The 18911-nt window shown below is 38.9% G+C and overlaps 1 protein-coding gene across 1 annotated transcript; it reads right to left on the reverse strand.

Annotated features, from left to right (window-relative positions):
- Positions 1-926: 926 nt before the first annotated feature.
- Positions 927-3349, reverse strand: LOC114650163 (olfactomedin-4-like). Its single transcript, XM_028799637.2, has 5 exons — positions 3184-3349; positions 2861-3013; positions 2461-2673; positions 2217-2379; positions 927-1832 (listed from the first exon to the last, which is right to left on the reverse strand). Exons 1-5 carry the CDS (start codon positions 3244-3246, stop codon positions 1018-1020), a joined length of 1407 nt encoding a protein of 468 aa, XP_028655470.2. The 5' UTR covers positions 3247-3349; the 3' UTR covers positions 927-1017.
- Between the last annotated feature and the right edge of the window lie 15562 nt (positions 3350-18911).

The raw sequence follows: 18911 nt of genomic DNA on the forward strand, positions 1-18911 counted from the left end.
ATAGTGAGGAACAAAATGTTCCTATCACCTAGTTCCCTTTTGCCTATGCTAGGGAGGGGTATGATGCCAACCAAACGCACTAGGACCAGCACAGATTCGGTTTTGGTCTTTGAATATTGCAGAAGTATTGGGGTGTGTGTGTTTGTGGCTTGTATAAATGACAGCATTTATTCCTGGGCATTAAATTCAATCCAACTTCTATGTCGGCATGTGAAAATTAGGTCTCCAGCATGTTCATCGTTTCATGGTTATGGCAGTTATGGACTAGAGTTACAGAATGACATGAGAACCTCAATTCATTTACAGATCGAGTTTACACCAAAATCCTGCATGCATACTGTGCTTCACAACACCATAGAGGGTATAGTTTAATGCCAAATGAATGCTGTCTGCCAGGGAGAGCAGCACTATATTGGGTGGCTGTGAGGATACCCAGCACTAGAAATAGTTGGCATTAGGATCATTTTTGAAAAAAAAAAAAAAAAACCCCACCAACTCCTGGATTAAAAAACACAAATCCCCTACACACACACACACAGGGGTAAACTTTGTAATGCAGTGGCATCCCACCTAGGCCCACAAGTCTGCCTGCATAGCACCCCAGATTCCTACAACTATGGTGAAGGCTGCAGGAGGGTATGTTGAGCCACTTCAATCCAATGTGAAACCACTACTGAGAAGGGGTCCGTACTTTCCAACTCACCTATTCAGTGCGGCACACAAAGACAATCTCCTTTAGTCAAGGGCACATTTGTAGAGGGTGGGGGAAGGAGTGTTAGCATTTGTATACAATCCCCCAAATGCATCATTCAGAATTAGTTGCCTCCGTTTACAGCTGTGGCTGCAACCAACTCCAGGCCATTTACATGAAACCCCACTATTGTAGACAGTGCTGTTATACATTTTTAAAAAAAAGACACGCAAAATTTAATTAAACCAGGTTTATTAAAAAGAACTTTAAAAATTCCAAATTAAAAACAACTTAAAGTCGTGCAGGACAAAGTGATTAAACCAAATTTAGGCAGGCTTAGGGGCCTGAACAACAGGACTAAAACTGAGGTCATATGTGACAAGATATCCATCATTGTAAGCATAGAGTTTATGATCTTTGGGATTATAGTTGACACCATAAATGTATTCCATCATCTTGCTGTATACAACACTGACCCTACCCTCCTGCTCAGTCTTTGTGTCATACATGTAGAAGACCTCTTCCTGCCTAGTGTTTACAGTTCTGGTAGCATACAGAACACCACACACAAGAAATGCACTGCTAACAGAAGGTTTGTACTGTTTGGTCACCCAGGTCTTATCAATGTTCAGAGTGGTCTCATTCAGTTTACTGATTACAATGTTTCCAGTGCTTTCTTCAGTGGCATAAATAACCCACAGCCCACTTTCATCTACAACAACATCAATATCCTGCCATGGTGTGGAGTAAGAAAACCTATTGTCATAGGCAGCATTAGGAAGAGTTTTCCTCACTACTAAAGTATTAGTCTCAATATCAAGCTTGCAGACATCCCTTGAAGAATGGCAGTTGTAATACAAATAGTTCTTATATACAACCATGCCACTGCCTTGGCCATAGGTGATTCTTTTTTCTGCTGGATTTTTATACAGCAGGAAGTCATCATAGGAGCCATAGTACCTGTAATACTCCATGTATCGGTTATCTGTATTCAGGGGGGCTTGCCAGTAAAGTTCTTTCTTTGGGGCTACAGGTTCAGGATCTTTTCCCCAGGCACCAGCTTTGAAGCCAAATCCTCTCCAATTCAACTGCACCACAAATGGCTGGCTGATATTTGAAATTGGACCATGGTTGCAAGAGCCTATTTAAAACAAAAGAGGTCCATTAAAAAAAAAAATCGTGTAGATAAGCAGTTCCTGTGCTATAGTAGTACTTGTGCCTTTGAGACAAGTTCTTTAATAATAGACAGCCATGGTTGGCCCAATATACAGTTCACAACTCCTAATTAAAAGGAAAATTTTACAGGTTTCATGCTTTTAAAAAAAAATAAATAAATAAAATCCCATACCAACAAAAGTTTAATCTCTCCTACTATAATAAACTGATCATCCATCACATGTTTAATACTACCTTAATTCATATATAGAGGCAAAGCCCAGCTGATCAACACTACCAAGAATCTGCAGAGCAGTGGTCGACTGAAAATTAAGTCATACTGTATTTATCTAAAAATGTAGATACCAACCATAGAGTATTGGGGGACTTGGAGTCGGGATGGTGGTTGTGTTTTTCAGTTCTTCACACTCCTGCAACCTCTTCTTTAATGACAGAATTTCACGACGTACAGAAAGAACATTATTTTTGTCCAAGGCTTCCAAGCTGGACACGGTCCTGCTCATGTTCCGGATCTATTGAAGAATAAATAAAAATAGATAAGCCCAGCACACATCTGCAAGATTCTAAACTTGACAACTTTCAAGTGGAATTACCTCTAGATAAAGCTGGTCAACAAGGAAGTTGCTGTCGGAGAAGCTAGCTTTGAGCTGAGAAACCAGAGACTCCATCTCTTTAATTTCAATCCTAAGCAACTCGAAGTCCAACTCGGTGTACGTAATCTCCCCCTTTTCTAAGCGGTCCACACGAAGTGTGAGGTTCTGCATTCGCTTTTCATATACGGATATTTTATTTGTGTATACGCCAATCTGCAATACAAAAAGATATTTAAACAAGCGCTCTTACTGTGGTAAAGTTTGGCCTCGGCTCTTTAAGCCGACAGCACAGGAGAGAGACAAGCGCTATATAAAAATAATTAGAAGTCAGTCGTCTGCATCAGGTAACAGTTACATAGATCAGCACTAACTGATCTCATCTGCAAAGAAAGTCCGTTACCTTTGTAATCTCCCGCTCGACAGATGCCAGTAAAGACACCGCTTGGATCTCCAGCTGTTCCACTCTTGTTACTGGGAAGGTGGGGTCCGGAAGGTAGACGAAGCACTGGCACGCACCATTCTCATCTCTGGTCCCGTTTCCACTTCCCGCAAACTTTAAACAGAATTCAAAAGGTAACATACATGTTTAATTTCCATTGCGCACCAAGAGGCAATTACAATGAATTAGCATTAAAAACGCCTAAAGGAAAACACCCAAAAATTGTATAAATACTCAATACAACTTCGCTTTACTCAAATCTCGTTTAAATGTGCAGTACTCACAAATCCTTCTCCATAGGCGGCCAGCCCGCTTCCAAACAGAAGAAGAACAGCAAGGAGATCCATCTTAAGCACAAGTGCTAACAGCCTCCCCAGTCAGAGGTTTTTATTCCCGACACCCGGACGGCCTCCGTGAAAATCGCGTGCTGCCCAGGCGCCAATCCAGCCAGTGATTGAATTAATCAAAAACCGGTCACACCAGTAGACAGCTATTGTCCTGACTTGCTGGTTAATGTTTCTCAAGTCAAGACTCGCAAAGCGAAAATCCCACGAAGACAACAATTTAATTTATCGAGTGAAGTTACCCATTTTTGTTTTTATAATCTAATTGATAGGATTTTGATGTGGGTTTTTATAGATCGATACGCGCTGGCGCGCTGCATTACAGCGCATCTTCAAACAGCGAGTTGCTGAATGGTGTTTAATGGATAAAGTCTGGAAGCTTTTTTTAATCTGAACCCAAATTGTAATCCGCTCAGGAGCTCTTTAAAGAAAAACATTCTGTGATTAACGTGAACTCATTAAAGAGATCGTGATCTCTTTCTGCCTTACACATCGACTTCTTGGTATTTCTCTTACTTTAAAAGTCAAAACAACTAATTATTTATTGAAAGAAATTGCAAAAGTACATTCTGCTTTATTGCTTGTTAGGTGAGGCAGTGCGGGTTTTTTAATGACAAGTCTAACCCTAATGCATACCTGCCTTCATTGCTTGTACCTGAGGCTCATGTGTCTGAGTTGTTCCAAGTCTAAAATATGCGTATGATCTATTGACTCTAATTTAGGCTGTGTATGAATGAGAGGGGTATATATGTGCTCTAAGTCTGAAATGGCTTTTCATTCAGGGATATACCACTCTTAAAAATAATTGTGTCATAGGGGAACCACTTTTAGCCCCCAAAAGACCCATCCACATGAAGGTTTCAGAAAGAACCTTTATTTATTTAGATCTGTAACATGCTCCATACAGTAAATAACCTTGAATAGATGTTAATAGATTTCTGAAATATCAATGGGTCATGATTTTAAACGGACTCGTGTGCAGTAGGCTAAATCTAGATTTTCTTAATCTGTTAGTGTTCTGCTATAGGTAGCTTATACCATATATTAATGATCCTGGGTTTTTTTCTACATATTAGGAAGGTTTTCAAAGCACAAAGAACCAACTTCCTATGTGAAGATGCCTTCCTAAAATGAAATGGTTCTTTGTCAATAGTTCGACAAAGAACCACACAAACTAGTAAAGAACCATATAGTGCCATTAAAGAACCATTATTTTTAAGAGTGTATTTCCTCCTTTGCTCAAAAAGCAGCCAGTAGGGATTGTAGCCAATTAATGGAAAAAAAACAGGATTAGACAAAGAATACTTTGTTGTTTTCTATGTATAATGTGCTCATTCTGCTAGTGTGTACTGTGTATGTCCAGAAAAGCGAGTGTTAAACTGACTGGCAGCACCAAACTGACCCTGGGTGTGAGTGTGTGAACCAGTGGCCGCCATGATGGACTGGTGTCCGGTCCAGCACTCTGTTCCTGCTTATAGTTATGAGTTCACTGCTGAGTTCATTCATTTTAATCTGGACTAAGCACATTTGACAATGCTGATTTGTTTTGCTACATTACAGATAAGCATCTTTTGCTGATTGATCTCATTGGAGAGTTAAAAGTTTCAACACGGTAGGTCAGTATTTCTTATTGTTTTATCCCAAAGTACATTAGTACTTTCTGGTTTTGATTCCAAACTATTTTTTATTAAACATAAATTGTGGTTACATTAGAGTGCTGGCATAATTGAAACTGTTTATATTTTGATTAATCCATATTTAATCTAACTTATCAAAGTTTTTTCACTTTTTTGTGTACTTTAATAAAGATGTGTTTCATGATTTTTGTATTTTTATGCCTTAATTAATCCCTAACTCCAATGTGGCTTTGGTATGAGTTATTGTGGATTTGTGTGTGATACTTGGCTTCAGCTTAATACCCAACTCTAGGTCACTGCAAATATTTAATTAAAAAAGGCATGTTTGCAAAATGAATGATTATTTCTTTGTGGAGTTTGCATGTCCTCCCTGTGTCTTATCAAGTGTGGACATGGATGTATCCATCAGTGGCTCTGTGATTCCATTTCAGGTTCATTCCTGCCTTGTTCAAAGTTCTGCATGGATCACCTCTGGTGTCCCAGCAACTCTGAATTTGATTAAGCAGGCTTTAGAAGTTATGCTGTTACGTAAATTGGTAAATTAGCTTAATGGCCTCTGTGGGATTTTTTAAGTCCAAGCAACTGGAAACTGTGGTAAATTTCTTAAAGTATCTGTGCCTTCCAGCTTTCATTGAAAGCAGTGTATCTGAAGCAGAGGCCAGCTCCTTCCAGTATTTTAATTGTAAGTATAGGAGGATTTGGACAGCTATAGACTGCTTTTCTCTTTGTAAATAGGAAATGTGACAAAGGAAGTGTGGGATCTGAAGGAAAAGAAAAGAAAACAAAATGGTGTTACATGCCAGCCTCAACAACATACACAAATTCGTTTCCACGCCACTGTATGTGTGATCAGGTTAAAACAGGGCACACTCTGTAATTTACAAACAGTGGTGGGATACGTTTAGAAAAAGTTCTTTATTATTTGGTGAAGCACCTATACAAACCACAGAGCAAACGTCTGTTTCTGTTGTGTGGACCACTGTCTCCAACCTCTTTCTTTAGTTTGTCCACATGATAGTTTTACATTTAATATGCCAGTGAAAAAATCTTTGCTGACTTCCACACAGAAATGCAGTTCATTCTGATAAGACTTTTTATCTTTTGTCAGCAAGGCAAAAATACTTCTGCTAATTATATGCAAGATCTTCTTTCTTTGACATTGTCTGTTATTAAAACAGCCACTTGATGATGAACAGGCAGATGTGAATGATGATAATTAACAGCTCCTCTTTTAAAACTCAATAATATTTGTCTGCTAATTCTCATTTGTAAAGAACCTATTTCAAGTTAATTCCAGGGATGACTGTAGGAACCACTGCCATAACACAGAAACTCACTTTATGCCTTTATTAAATTTAAGAATGAAGTTCTTATTAACTGTTTATTCCCTTAATTTCTTTTAAATAGCTTCTTTTACCATTGAGAATTAAAATAAAAGGGACACCAGAGCGAATGATAATGTGTGCTAAAGAGGCGTTACTCATTCACATCTGGTGTTCATCATCAAGTGGCTATTTTAATAACATCCATCCATCCATTTTCCAACCCGCTGAATCCGAACACAGGGTCACGGGGGTCTGCTGGAGCCAATCCCAGCCAACACAGGGCACAAGGCAGGAAACAATCCTGGGCAGGGTGCCAACCCACCGCAGTATTTTAATAACAGACAATAAGAAATAAAGAAGGGAGTAAAAGTTTAAATAAGCTTGGGAAAAAATAAATAAATAAATAAAAAAGTACTACATTTCAACAACAACAACATTTATTTATATAGCACATTTTCATACAAAAAGTAGCTCAAAGTGCTTTACATAATGAAGAGAAGAAAAATAAAAGACAAAATAAGAAATTAAAATAAGACAACATTAATTAACATAGAAAGGAGTAAGGTCCGTTGGCCAGGGTGGACAGAAAAAACAAAAAAAAAACTCCAGAAGGCTGGAGAAAAAAATAAAATCTGTAGGGGTTCCAGGCCACGAGACCGCCCAGTCCCCTCTGGGCATTCTACCTAACATAAATGAAATAGACCTCTTTGTAGTTCAGGTTTTTCACGGAGTCACTTGATGCTGATGGTCATACAGACTTCTGGCTTTTAATCCATCCATCATTGTTGGAACATCATGGTGCTTTGGGTAGATGGTGGTGGCGCACGCCACCACCAACAGGACACCGGAAAAGGAAACAGAAGAGAGAGTAGGGGTTAGTACAGATTTCATATTATATTTATATTTCTGATTTCATATCACATTTATATTTCATATAAAAATAGTGGAGAAAAATCAAGATAACTAATTCAGTTAAACAATGAATCCAATTACATTAATGAGTGATCAGTTGGTGAGAGAAAAAAAAATAGAGAGGACAGGAAGCCCAGGGCCAGGTCTAAAAAACACTATGGTGTCCATTCATCCATCTATTCAACTTGTAATCTGCTTGTTCATCTCATGCCTTCAGGGAGTCGGGTCCTGTCTTAACAACACTGCATGCTACCAAGTCCAGCAGGGCAAACACTGCAGTATATGATTAAAAGACACATAAGATGACTGTTTTCTGAGGATTCAAAGCCACTCAAGTCATAACCACTAAAAAGCATTGCATTTTTTGTTGTTGAAAACATGCAGTGTTATAAATATTTTAGAATATGTGTGCGCTTGTTATGTGCCCAATGTTTTCAGGTAGTAAATGGGACCCGCGGAGCAATAAGGCAGGCAGCCACAGAGATGCAGTTGTTGCAAAAATAGAAGACATTGATTGTGCAAACTAATATACTATCATAAAAGTTATTCCTTAAAACTTTAAGAATGGTCATTCAAAAGGTCCTTTTTAAGCAAAATAAACAATAAACCTTGTGACAAAATTGTACCAAGTAAAACAAAAATCTAAACTTTCAATACCAGATTATTGCCCCCAGCCTTTTTATTAATTTGAAACTAGCCGTGCCACATGGCTTTGTCTGTGTATTATTGAAAAAGGACAGTAAGGAGGGCCCTGTTCGGCTCCCCAATCCTGACGTCACGCTTCCCCCTTCCCTTGGCCTGCACCCTCTGTCTTGGATCAGCATAAATATATTGCTCCTGCAAGCGAACTATGATTCTTAGCACGATGAGAGAAGCTGCAAAATCAACCGGAATGTTCAAGCAAATTATAGAAAAAAACCTAATCTAAATCCGTTATTCACTTCCTGGGTCCTCCCTGTGTGGAGTTTGCATGTTCTCCCCGTGTCTGCGTGGGTTTCCTCCCACAGTCCAAGGACATGCTGGTTAGGTGCATTCACGATCTTAAATTTGTCCCTAGTGTGTGCTTGGTGTGTGTGGGTGTGTGTCCTGCAGTGGGCTGTCGCCCTGCCCGGGGTTTGTTTCCTGCCTTGCACCCTGTGTTTGCTGGGATTGGCTCCAGCAGACCCCCATGACTCTGTAGTTAGGATATAGCGGGTTGAATAATGGATGGATGGATAAATCCGTTAAGTAGTTCTCTCATAAAAACCAAACAGTCATACAGACAGTAAGACATATGTTGGATTTTATATATATAAAGATGAGAAAGATCTAGAAAAAGAGCTAAATGTCAATTCATACTAGGACTTTTTGGAACCCTCAGCCTTGAAGCCTCTTTACCTCTTTATTCTCTTTTCAAAGCGAATATAGGCAGGCTTTTCCCTGAAAAAGAGACCTGACAGCTTTTCCATACGCCATCCTAACCTTACCCTGCCTTACACATCTCTCAAACGACTTCCAGAAAACACAAAAGAAAACTGACCCAAACTCATAATGCATACTCTGCTTTTATGCATTTATCTGACTAGCAGCTGACGCGGCTTGAAGTCTGCTTGTGCCCTACTCCTGTGCACGCACCTGCCGTTACTAAACAGCACACCTTCTTGCACGCTTGCATGCATCAAACATACTGTAGTGGCCATGCTGTGCTTTCTACTCAGAGAATCTGACCAAGGGAAATTGCAGCTTGTCAGCTTGCATATTTAACTACGACACAAGCATGAAAGCACAAAATAGAACTGGCTAAATCTAATGGCAAATATAGTCACCAATATTCTCCAAACCTGCCTCACCATGGTCTGAGAAATTGACTGCGTGCCTCCAGTTGCAAATGGGAGCAAACCACTTTTGTCATAAAAAACACACACACGCATACACACACAACAGATTAGTATACAACAAATTGCTATATACAATAGATGAAATATCTGTTCAGTCAAAAATATGAACAATTCAGAAAATCATCAAAAGTGTTATGAGGTGAAGTCCACTTCTTTGGTATTATACTATTTCCATCCATTCCATTTTCCAACCCGCTATATCCTAACTACAGGGTCATGGGGGTCTGCTGGAGCCAGTCCCAGCCAACACAGGGCGCAAGGCAGGAAACGAATCCCAGGCAGGGTGCCAGCCCACCGCAGGGCACACACTAGGGACAATTTAGGATCACCAATGCATCTAACCTGCATGTCTTTGGACTGTGGGAGGAAAGCGGAGCATCCGGAGGAAACCCACACAGACACAGGGACAACATGCAAACTCCACACAGGGAGGACCCGGGAAGCAAACCCAGGTCTCCTTACTGTGAGGCAGCAGTGCTATCACTGCGCCGGTATTATACTATGCTCTTCTGAAATGGGAGTATGAAAGAAATGTTGAGATTCTGCATCAAATCCCTAACAAATATGACCCGACAATCATATTCATTGAAAAGAAGAACATTTTGAATTTATCCATCCAGTTACTGACTCCAAATAGTTCAGTTTCAGGGTCATGAAGTGATTGAAACCGTCACAATGGAATTTGGAGCAGGGCAGGAAGTAATGTCTTTCCATAAACATCTTTATAAAAAAAGAAGAAACAGATCAAGGTTAATTTCAATGATGACAAAAATAATCAAAAATTTGAAATTACGTTGTTACTTTTAAAGGTGCATACTTACTGTATAGCAGCAAAGGGGACATTCATGGCGCACCAAAGGAGTGAGGAGCAGAAAAACACAAGCCAGAAAGAGGTGACCACCAATAGTAAAGTCTGTTGGTTACCAAACACAGTCAAGTGCAAAACTGGAGATAACTGCAAAAAGTCAAGATCAGATCTTATGCATAATATAAAGAGAGTCAAAGCATAAGTGTGATGCAAAAGAAAGAGCAGAAGGACCAGTTTTGGAGTTCAGCAGATTGCCACAAGAGCAATACTGGTCTTTAAAAAGACAAGATGTAAGACAAGAAGAGCCATCACAGACACTGGGAAAGACAGTGGGGGTAAGAGAATTAAGGATAAAAAAAGAGAGGAAGTAGCCATTTGTAACAGAAAATACCAGTGACTTGAAAACTGACAGTAGCATAGCTTTCTTGGGTAACACTAAACAGTCTTTAAAAATACATATTGAAGCATGAGATGAGGTAGGTACAAAAGATGGGGCTGTGAACTTATTCAGAAGCTCTTTTCATTGTTGACATCACTGCATTCCTAGCTTTGGGTTGTTACTGAGTTATTGTGATGAAACTGATGAATTAACTGGTCTTCAATGGATACATTATGTTTTTTTCAGAACTTCTTTGAGAGCTTTATGTAAACTGGAAATTAATAGTTGGACACAACTTCTCGAAACAATCTGTGGGATTATCACCCTCTGTACCTTCATTAACCCCAATAACTCTTAGATTTCTGACCTTCGCATTGTCTTATTTTGAAATACAGGGATTCAGCCTGTCCTCTAGTTCTTGAATTGATAGTTATGGTGACCCATTGTTGTTTTTAACAACTTCCCAGATTCCTTGGTAATTTTTTGATCATCTTTGACTTTATTGATAGTCCAAATTGTTCTTGGAAACTAAGTTGTATGGCACAATCATTGACAATCAATTGTTCTAATACAAACATCTATACATTTTCAGAAAGTATGGTAAGTTTAGAATTGATGGTATTTTCCTATGTGGTCCCACAGTATGGAGAATTTTGTTAAACTGGGTTGTAAATTACAGTATTAGATCTTCTGACAGCTCACATTACTGAAACTTTTCCAGCTTTTAAAATTATATTTTTATTTTGGGCTTTGAAAAAAAGGGAAGGAAAGGAAAACAAGTGGCTCCAAAGAACTACTCAAACATAATGTATGCCAATCCACTACAAAATGTTACATGGTCCCAGAAAAAAACAGTAAATTCTTTACATTTTTGAATCAATAAAAAGTTCAGTGTACTGTATGTTAATAATATTCAATCACTTATTTGGTTTACAAATCCACTTACTTTAATACGGGATCTGGAGACACCAGAGTGGGTGCAAGGCATGTAGAAATGCACATTCACGTACACATCCACATTTACTCAAACTTTGTGCAAACTCCACACAGTTAGTGACCAGAAAAGGACATGAAGGCAGGTCTCTGTAGATCTGAAGCAGTGGTGCTTACTGCCATCTCACCAAGTGGCAACAATATGGATTAATGATGAGGGGCAGGCACTGTGTGTAGGAAAGGTGACAACCAATGAATGCTCATCCGGAAGTGCGTACAATGCAGCAATATGGAATAAGGAACACAAGGTTTTGAACCTCACAAACAGAGGAAAGGCTTGTCTTTCTGATGTCTCATGTTTTACAATGTCATACATTTGTGCCTGGTGACCACCTTTGAAGCTCTGAGGAGGTTAAACAGTAACACCTCATGATGAGAGTGGACGCTGGCTCTATTGGTATCTTCTCCTTTCCCTACAGCATCGAACAGCCTATTCATGCCCACAAAGCCCCTAGAAGGCTTCACCCCTTCCTTTTCCAATAATATAAAAAAGAGCCACTCCTGCAAGGTGGCATCACATTCTGACCTGATGATGAAGAAGGTTAGAGCTCTGAGTTTATTGCATTCTTATGGTGGAAAGTGCATTATTTACATTTGTTATTTTGGCCCTAACAGCCGTCTTTTTTGTTTCAAGTGAACGGAATTACCTTGTTGGTACCCCAACTATTTCCAAGAGGGTTCTTGTCTACATCAGGGCTGTGGTACAACATAATATAACAGAACTGAAAAAAGAAAAAAAAGAGCCAATAGAGGAACTGAATTCACTGCAGCTCTTAACCCTTTGTTCAGCACCAATACAATCAGGCAGCACAGGGGATGTGCACCTCACAAACACAAAAGAAGCTTGTCTGTCGGATGTCTCGCAATAGATGACATCACCACTGCTGTTAAACCTTCAAACAGCATACGCTCCATCAGGCAGCTTATATTGGCAAAGGGCAAGCAAGACTGTACTGGAAGATCGGTGCTTAGTTGGTAAATGTGACATGGGCTGCAATTTTTAGTTGTATAATTTGATAAGATGCAGCAACAAGATCAGCAACTGCAGTCGGCAATCTAACATACCCCACAACAAAAAAATTGCGTAATGTGACATCAGCTTGAGCAGATTGAAAACATGGATGTTTTCTTAATTAGAGGTAGATGTGTAAGTAAGCATGCATCTAAGAAAAAAAAATACTCAAAAAGCTCTTAATATGCATTATTATCAACACTTTTCATTAAAATTCACGTTAAACTTAAACTTTTTGCTTTTTATTGTATGTATTATTCATGGATGTAATTGACTCGAACTGTGTTGATTTGGATTTATTTTTATGGACTTTGCCTTGACTGGGTTTTCTGCCTCGAGGACAACCAAATCTTTCTGTGGCACACTAGTCGAGCCCTATGGGCATTTCTTTGCACCGTGACAATCTATGAGCTGGGGATGGTCTGTCTTGTTGATTATAATTTATACACTGGATTGCTCTCGATTCCTTCTATACGTGCTTAATGACAAAGAAATGATCTGAGGTTTACATCCAGCTGGATGCTGCTCTGGGCGATCCTGCTTGTAATACCCAACATTATATATTTGTGGCTGTATGTTGGAACCCCAGAATTTTGGTATGTTCATGTGCATTTTGTAATATCTCCTACTATGCCTTTTCTGCAGCTTGCCACTCATTTGCGTCACCCCATCCTCCCATCTCACCTTCTCTGCTGTGCTGCTCTGCTACTATCAGATAACTATTGCTCTCTACTATGCTAAAATACTCTTGTGACAAATTCCTTCATATTAAACAGTTTCTCCAGAGCAAATGGTCAGACTGGAATGTCCTAAAAGACAGTGGTATTGTGCGGCGCCTGGAATATTTACATCGCAGGTCAGGTCGCCACCATAGCTGGGCTGCGAATGAAAAGTTCACCGGCAGCATTTGCTCAGGAATATGGCATCCTACTCATGGCTTTGGAAATGGGAGTGTCAGTGTGCCAAATCTGCAATATGTTAAAATAAACTCTGGTCATGGATCTGTGCACAACAAACCCACATCGGCTAATATTGCATTGTTTAACTCAAGATCTCTTAATGGCAAAGCACTGCTGCCATCAGAATTCATTACAGACTCAAACCTTGACTTGTTATGCTTAACAGAAACTTGGCAAACACCAAATAATTTTACATCTGTCACAGAGGTGACTCCACCCAGATACATTCACTTTACGGAACCTTCGCAGCACAAGACAAAGTTGAGGAGTTGCAGTAATTGTTAGATCGAAGTTAAACATCAAAACAATCTCCACTGATGGTCCATTGTCTTTCGAGTGTCTGGCTCTTAAGCTAATAATAAAATCTGGTCCTGTGTTACTTATTGTTGTGTATCGTCCCCCGAAATACAATGCATCTTTTTTATCTGGTCTGACTGAATTATTAACCCACTTAAGTTCACTTTCCTAGAGAGTCATTCTTCTTGGTGATTTCAACATCCATATTGACATTACTACATTACTAAACTGAGAAATGAATTCCTATCCTTACTGGACTGTTTTGACTTGGTGCAGCATGTTGATCTTCCCACCCACTCTGGTGGTCATATACTGGACCTGATCTGGATTATCTGTTGGCAACATTTATAACAGTGATTTGGGACTCTCTGACCATAAAGCAGTGCTTTTCATTGTCTCATTACCTCTCCCTCCTCTAACCTGTAAACGTCAAATTTCTTTCCGAAATCTTAAAAATATCTGTCCCTCTGTTCTTGCTGGATTAATTTCTGATCTTTTTTTGTCTTTACCTATTCCATCAACACTAGATAGTCTTGTTGACCACTATACTCAGCCCTTCATTCAGCACTCAATAAAACAGCTCCTTTAAAACATAAGGAGGTTTCCTTTAAGCGTTCAGCTCCATAGTATAATTCAGAGCCACGATCTATGAATGCAACTGGCTGATGCCTTGAGAGAATGTCACGTAAGACTGGCCTCACTGTTCACATCCAGACTTTCTCTGACCATCAAAGGGCTTACAGGGATGCACTAACTGCAGCCAAGAACACACATTATGGCAGAATAATAGAACATGGCCATGATAACCCAAGAGTTTTGTTCTCTGTAGTTAAACCTGTAGTTCAACCTGCATCTGGTCCAATTACCTCCTCTACTGAAGTCTGTGAAAAAATCATCCACTTTCTCCGCAATAAAATTAAAGATCTAAATAATTCAACTAACATAAATCCATCATCCATGTATATCCTTCCCTGTCTTCCCACTCCATCCAGCTCCTTTCCTAAATTTTCACCAGTCACATCGGTATTTGTTATGACCTGCTTTGTAAGATGAGGCCAACTACTTGTGTACTGGACCCCATCCCCACCACACTTCTTAAATCCTGCCTGCATGCCATAATCCCGACTGTTACGACAATAATCAATACATCACTCGACACTGGGTTTGTGCCAGCCACTTTTAAAATCGCTTCTGTAACCCCCATGTTAAAAAAGTCTGGTCTTGATGGTGATGATCTTAACAATTTTCTGCCTATTTCCCACTTACCTTTTCTGTCAAAAGTCCTTGAGCGTGTTGTAGCCTCCCAGCTCACCAATTAATTAACCTCTAATATTTTGATGGAACCCTTTCAGTCTGGTTTCAGGGCGCAGCACAACTGTAAAACTGCTCTTCTTCGGGTAACCAATGATTTGTTTATGGCAGCAGACTCTGGACAAACCAGCATAGTAATTCTGTTAGACCTCAGTGCAGCATTTGACACTGTCAGACATGACATTCTACTGTCCAGAATGGAGAACATGCTGGGTATCTCTGGCACTGCCCTCCAGTGGTTCAAGTCCTGTCTGACTGATAGGCAAGAGTTTGTTAGTCTTTTTTTGTAGCTATGGACTGGTTATCATTTTTATGCAGATGACACTCAACTCTATTTCATTGTCAAAAGTGCAACTTCATCAGAGTTTTCTCAGCTCACAACTTGCCTCAGTGAAATTAAAACCTGGATGGAGCAGAACTCTTTAAAATTAAATTGTAACCAAACTGAACTCCTACAAATTGGCACTAAAGTGCTACTTAAGAAAATGAGCTCCTTTTCAGTCACTCTTGGCAGTGATCTCATCAGACCTTCTTCTGATGCAAGGAATCTTGGTATCATTTTTGATTCCTCCCTTTCTTATTCCGCCCACATAAACCAAATTAAGAAACTTTCTTACTTTCACCTCCGTAACATATCCAGTGTTCACTCATTCCTCTCCTTTTCTTATGCTGAGAAACTTGTCCATGCTTTTAATCACATCCCGCATCGATTATTGTAACTCTTTGCTGGCAGGTGCCCCTTCTAATCTTATATAACAGCTCCAGTTGCACTCTGCTGCAAGAGTTCTTACAACGGACCAACAACAGTGAGCACATCACACCCATCCTGCTTCACCTTCACTGGCTCCCAGTGTCTTACAGGATTGAATATAAAATTCTATTAATAACCTACAATGCTTTAAATGGCCTTGCACCGGACTACAGTATCAGTGACCTTCTAAATCACTATGCTCCTGTTCGCCTACTAAGGTCCTCTGATTCTGGTAATCTTGTTGTGCCTTGCACTAACCTGCACTCTATGGGTGAAAGGGCCTTCAGCTCCATAACACCCAGACTTTGGAATGACATCCCGAAATGAATTCGATCAGTCTGACTCCATTCATTCTTTTAAAAAACAACTTAAAACTCATCTATTTTGGTAGGCTTTTAACTTAACTTAACATTCTGCCCTTTCTTTCAATTTACCTGTCTGTCCAGGTGCTCAGGATAATTTGTGTGTCAGTTATATCACAAATTAGGTTATTTGTTAGGTTTTTCTTTTAGTATTGAATTTAGTATTTTACTCTGTTTTATTGTCCTTTATTCTATTTAATGCTTTGTTATCTGTTTCATTGTTCTATTCAGGAAAACATTTGTATCCAATGTTACATATACCCTGCTGTTTTTTTTCTATGACTCTGTGAAGCACCTTGAGCATGGGAAAGGCACTATATAAATAAAATGTATTATTATTATTATTATTGTTTGGCTACTTTTTTACTTGTGTAAAAAGTACTGTACAGTAAATAATATGAAATTCAAAGTTTTAACAGAACCCAAAAAGTCATGGAGTCTCGAAAATCTTGATTCTAAATCTAGTAAATGATCTAGTAAAGCTCCTTGGACACAATGAAAAACAAGAACATTTTGATTAATACTGTTATGCTCTAGTTGGAACAGGACATTTTTAAATTATGGAGAATGTCAGTATTACGTACATTGTGTTCCTTCTCTGCCAAATGATTAAATCTTGTTACCAAAGAATATATTTATGAGAAAACTGAAGAAGCTGCTTATAGGAAGCCTGTTCCTGGCACGTGCTGTTGTGTGCTATTTAAACTTAAATTAATTTACAACAAAACTAATTTAGCTCTACCTTTTACTTACTAGTGATGATATTTGGCAATATGGTGTCATTTTTTAAATAGACTTAATCCAATTTTGCATTGTAAATGTCAGGGTCCATCTCAGCAGCATGAGGCACAAGGAAAGAACCAAACCCAAATGGGGTACCGGCCAATTGTAGGGCACACTCATATGAGGAGAGTTTAGACTTACCGATTAACCAATAACACATGGTTTTGGGGCGCGTGTGAGGAATTAATTTAATTATTTTTGATTTTTGATTTGATTTGATATACTTTTTGAGCGCAGGGTCTTAATGTGATACATAGTTGTGTAGAACTCAAAAATCTTACACCTGGGATAGCATTGGCCAAATCACATCCATAATAAGGGGGCCATGTGGTTAGTACTGCTGCCTGGATTTGAACTGTGTGAAGTTTTCTGAGGATAATCTTTATTCTTTTACAAGAACAAAGATATTCATGTTAGGTTTATTATTGAGTCTAAACTTTTCTCTAGGAGTGAGCATTGTATGTGCTTAAGTGTGTTCAGAAACTGATTGGCAGAAACTTATATTCTGTGCTACCAGGATAGATTCCAGCTAGAGTGCTAAAATGCTTATAAGCAAATTCAGACAATGAATGGACATCCACAGAAATAATTAATTTAAAACTTTTAAGAGATTAAAATGTGATACATTGAAAAAATGTTTTCAGACAATAACAATTCTTGCATACGTACTAACAACAAGTTTCCGAATGTAATAGCTAATTTGAAACTCCTCAATTGTTCAAATACTAAAGATGCTTCCTGTTTCTGTTGTTGTACTCCACAGTATATAAAATGCCCAAAGCTTTGTTTAACCAACCAACACTGAGGCACAAAATATTCCCACCTCCTCTCAGACAAAAGGGAGTCGGGTGATGAGGCAAAGGGATTGTCTTATAGGAAGTCCTGCTGATCAAAGACAATGCATTTTATAGCATGGCTTGCTTGGTTTTCGAGACAGCAATTAGTAGTGTGAACAACGTCTGCTTTCAGGAATGGTTTGCATTTTGCTCTTTAGACAAAGTGAAGAAAGATTGACTCGTGTTCTTAATATATTTATGAGACTATATTTGTTTTTTGTTTTTTTTAATGAAATTACACAGGTCACATAACTGATGCACATTAGCACATTTCTTTGATCAGTTTAACAATGACATTTTTCTAGTGATATGAATATTTTGTTATATGAAAATATTCCTCATATTTATTAAACCTTTTCCTTGGATTCGTGTCCAGGTTTGAATGTATACCTTAACTGAATAATTGCTAGTTAACAGTATTAAACATCTAATCACATTTTGTAGGCTTTGCATAGCTTTTTTAGGCAAACCTAATAATTAGCTGGAGCTTTTCACTATATTAAACATTACAATTTTCTCATTTAACAAATTATTGTTTTAGAAAAAAAGTTTAATAATTACTAATTTTCCAAAAATTACTTACTAAAAAAGGCTCATTTAGCTGCAAAAAGACTTCAAACCAAATACACTGGGCTGAATGACTATTGTTAGAATTAATATTTTGTTAATTCTATAGATTTAACACAACACAATGTGGCTGTGTTTAGTGTCATTACCTTGTCTTTTGTCCATTCTCTCTTTGTCTGCATGAGTTTTACTCCCACAACTTAGAAGGCATATAATGTTCTGTTTACTGACCCTTTGGGTGTTTATAAGTGGGCCCTAAGGAGACTAACAATTTGTTCAGGTTTGATTTCTGTCTTGTACTTGATGCTGCTGCAATGGGCCCCAGCTCCTCATGACCCTGAGCTGAACAGAATGAGTCTGAGAATGTTATGTAACAGTTATTGTGTTTAACTGATGGCTCCTGATTCATATTTAGCTGATCAACATACAGTATATTGCTTTTGAGTTACTGGGCACATACAGACTATCACCAAGTTTTTTTCTGGCCAATAAACATTCAGTCTTTAACAGTCCAGGATGTAAGCCCAAGCTCTGTCATATAACGATGAATGTGCCTTGCACAACAAAGATTCTTCTTCTTTTCCTTTCGGCTGCTTCCGTTACGGGTTGCCAATGCAGATCATCTTTTTCCAAATCTTTCTGTCCCCTGCATCTTGTTCTGTGACACCCACCACCTGCATGTCCTCTCTCACCATATCAATAAACCTTCTCTTAGGCCTTCCTCTTTTCCTCTTACCTGACAGCTCTGTCCTTAAAATCCTTCTCCCAATATATCCAGCATCTCTTCTCTGCACATGTCCAAACCAACACAATCTTGCCTGTCTGGCTGTGTCTCCAAACTGTCCAACCAAGCTGACCC

This window comes from Erpetoichthys calabaricus, chromosome 4 (assembly GCF_900747795.2).
Source record: "Erpetoichthys calabaricus chromosome 4, fErpCal1.3, whole genome shotgun sequence".
Classification (NCBI taxonomy): Eukaryota; Metazoa; Chordata; class Cladistia; order Polypteriformes; family Polypteridae; genus Erpetoichthys; species Erpetoichthys calabaricus.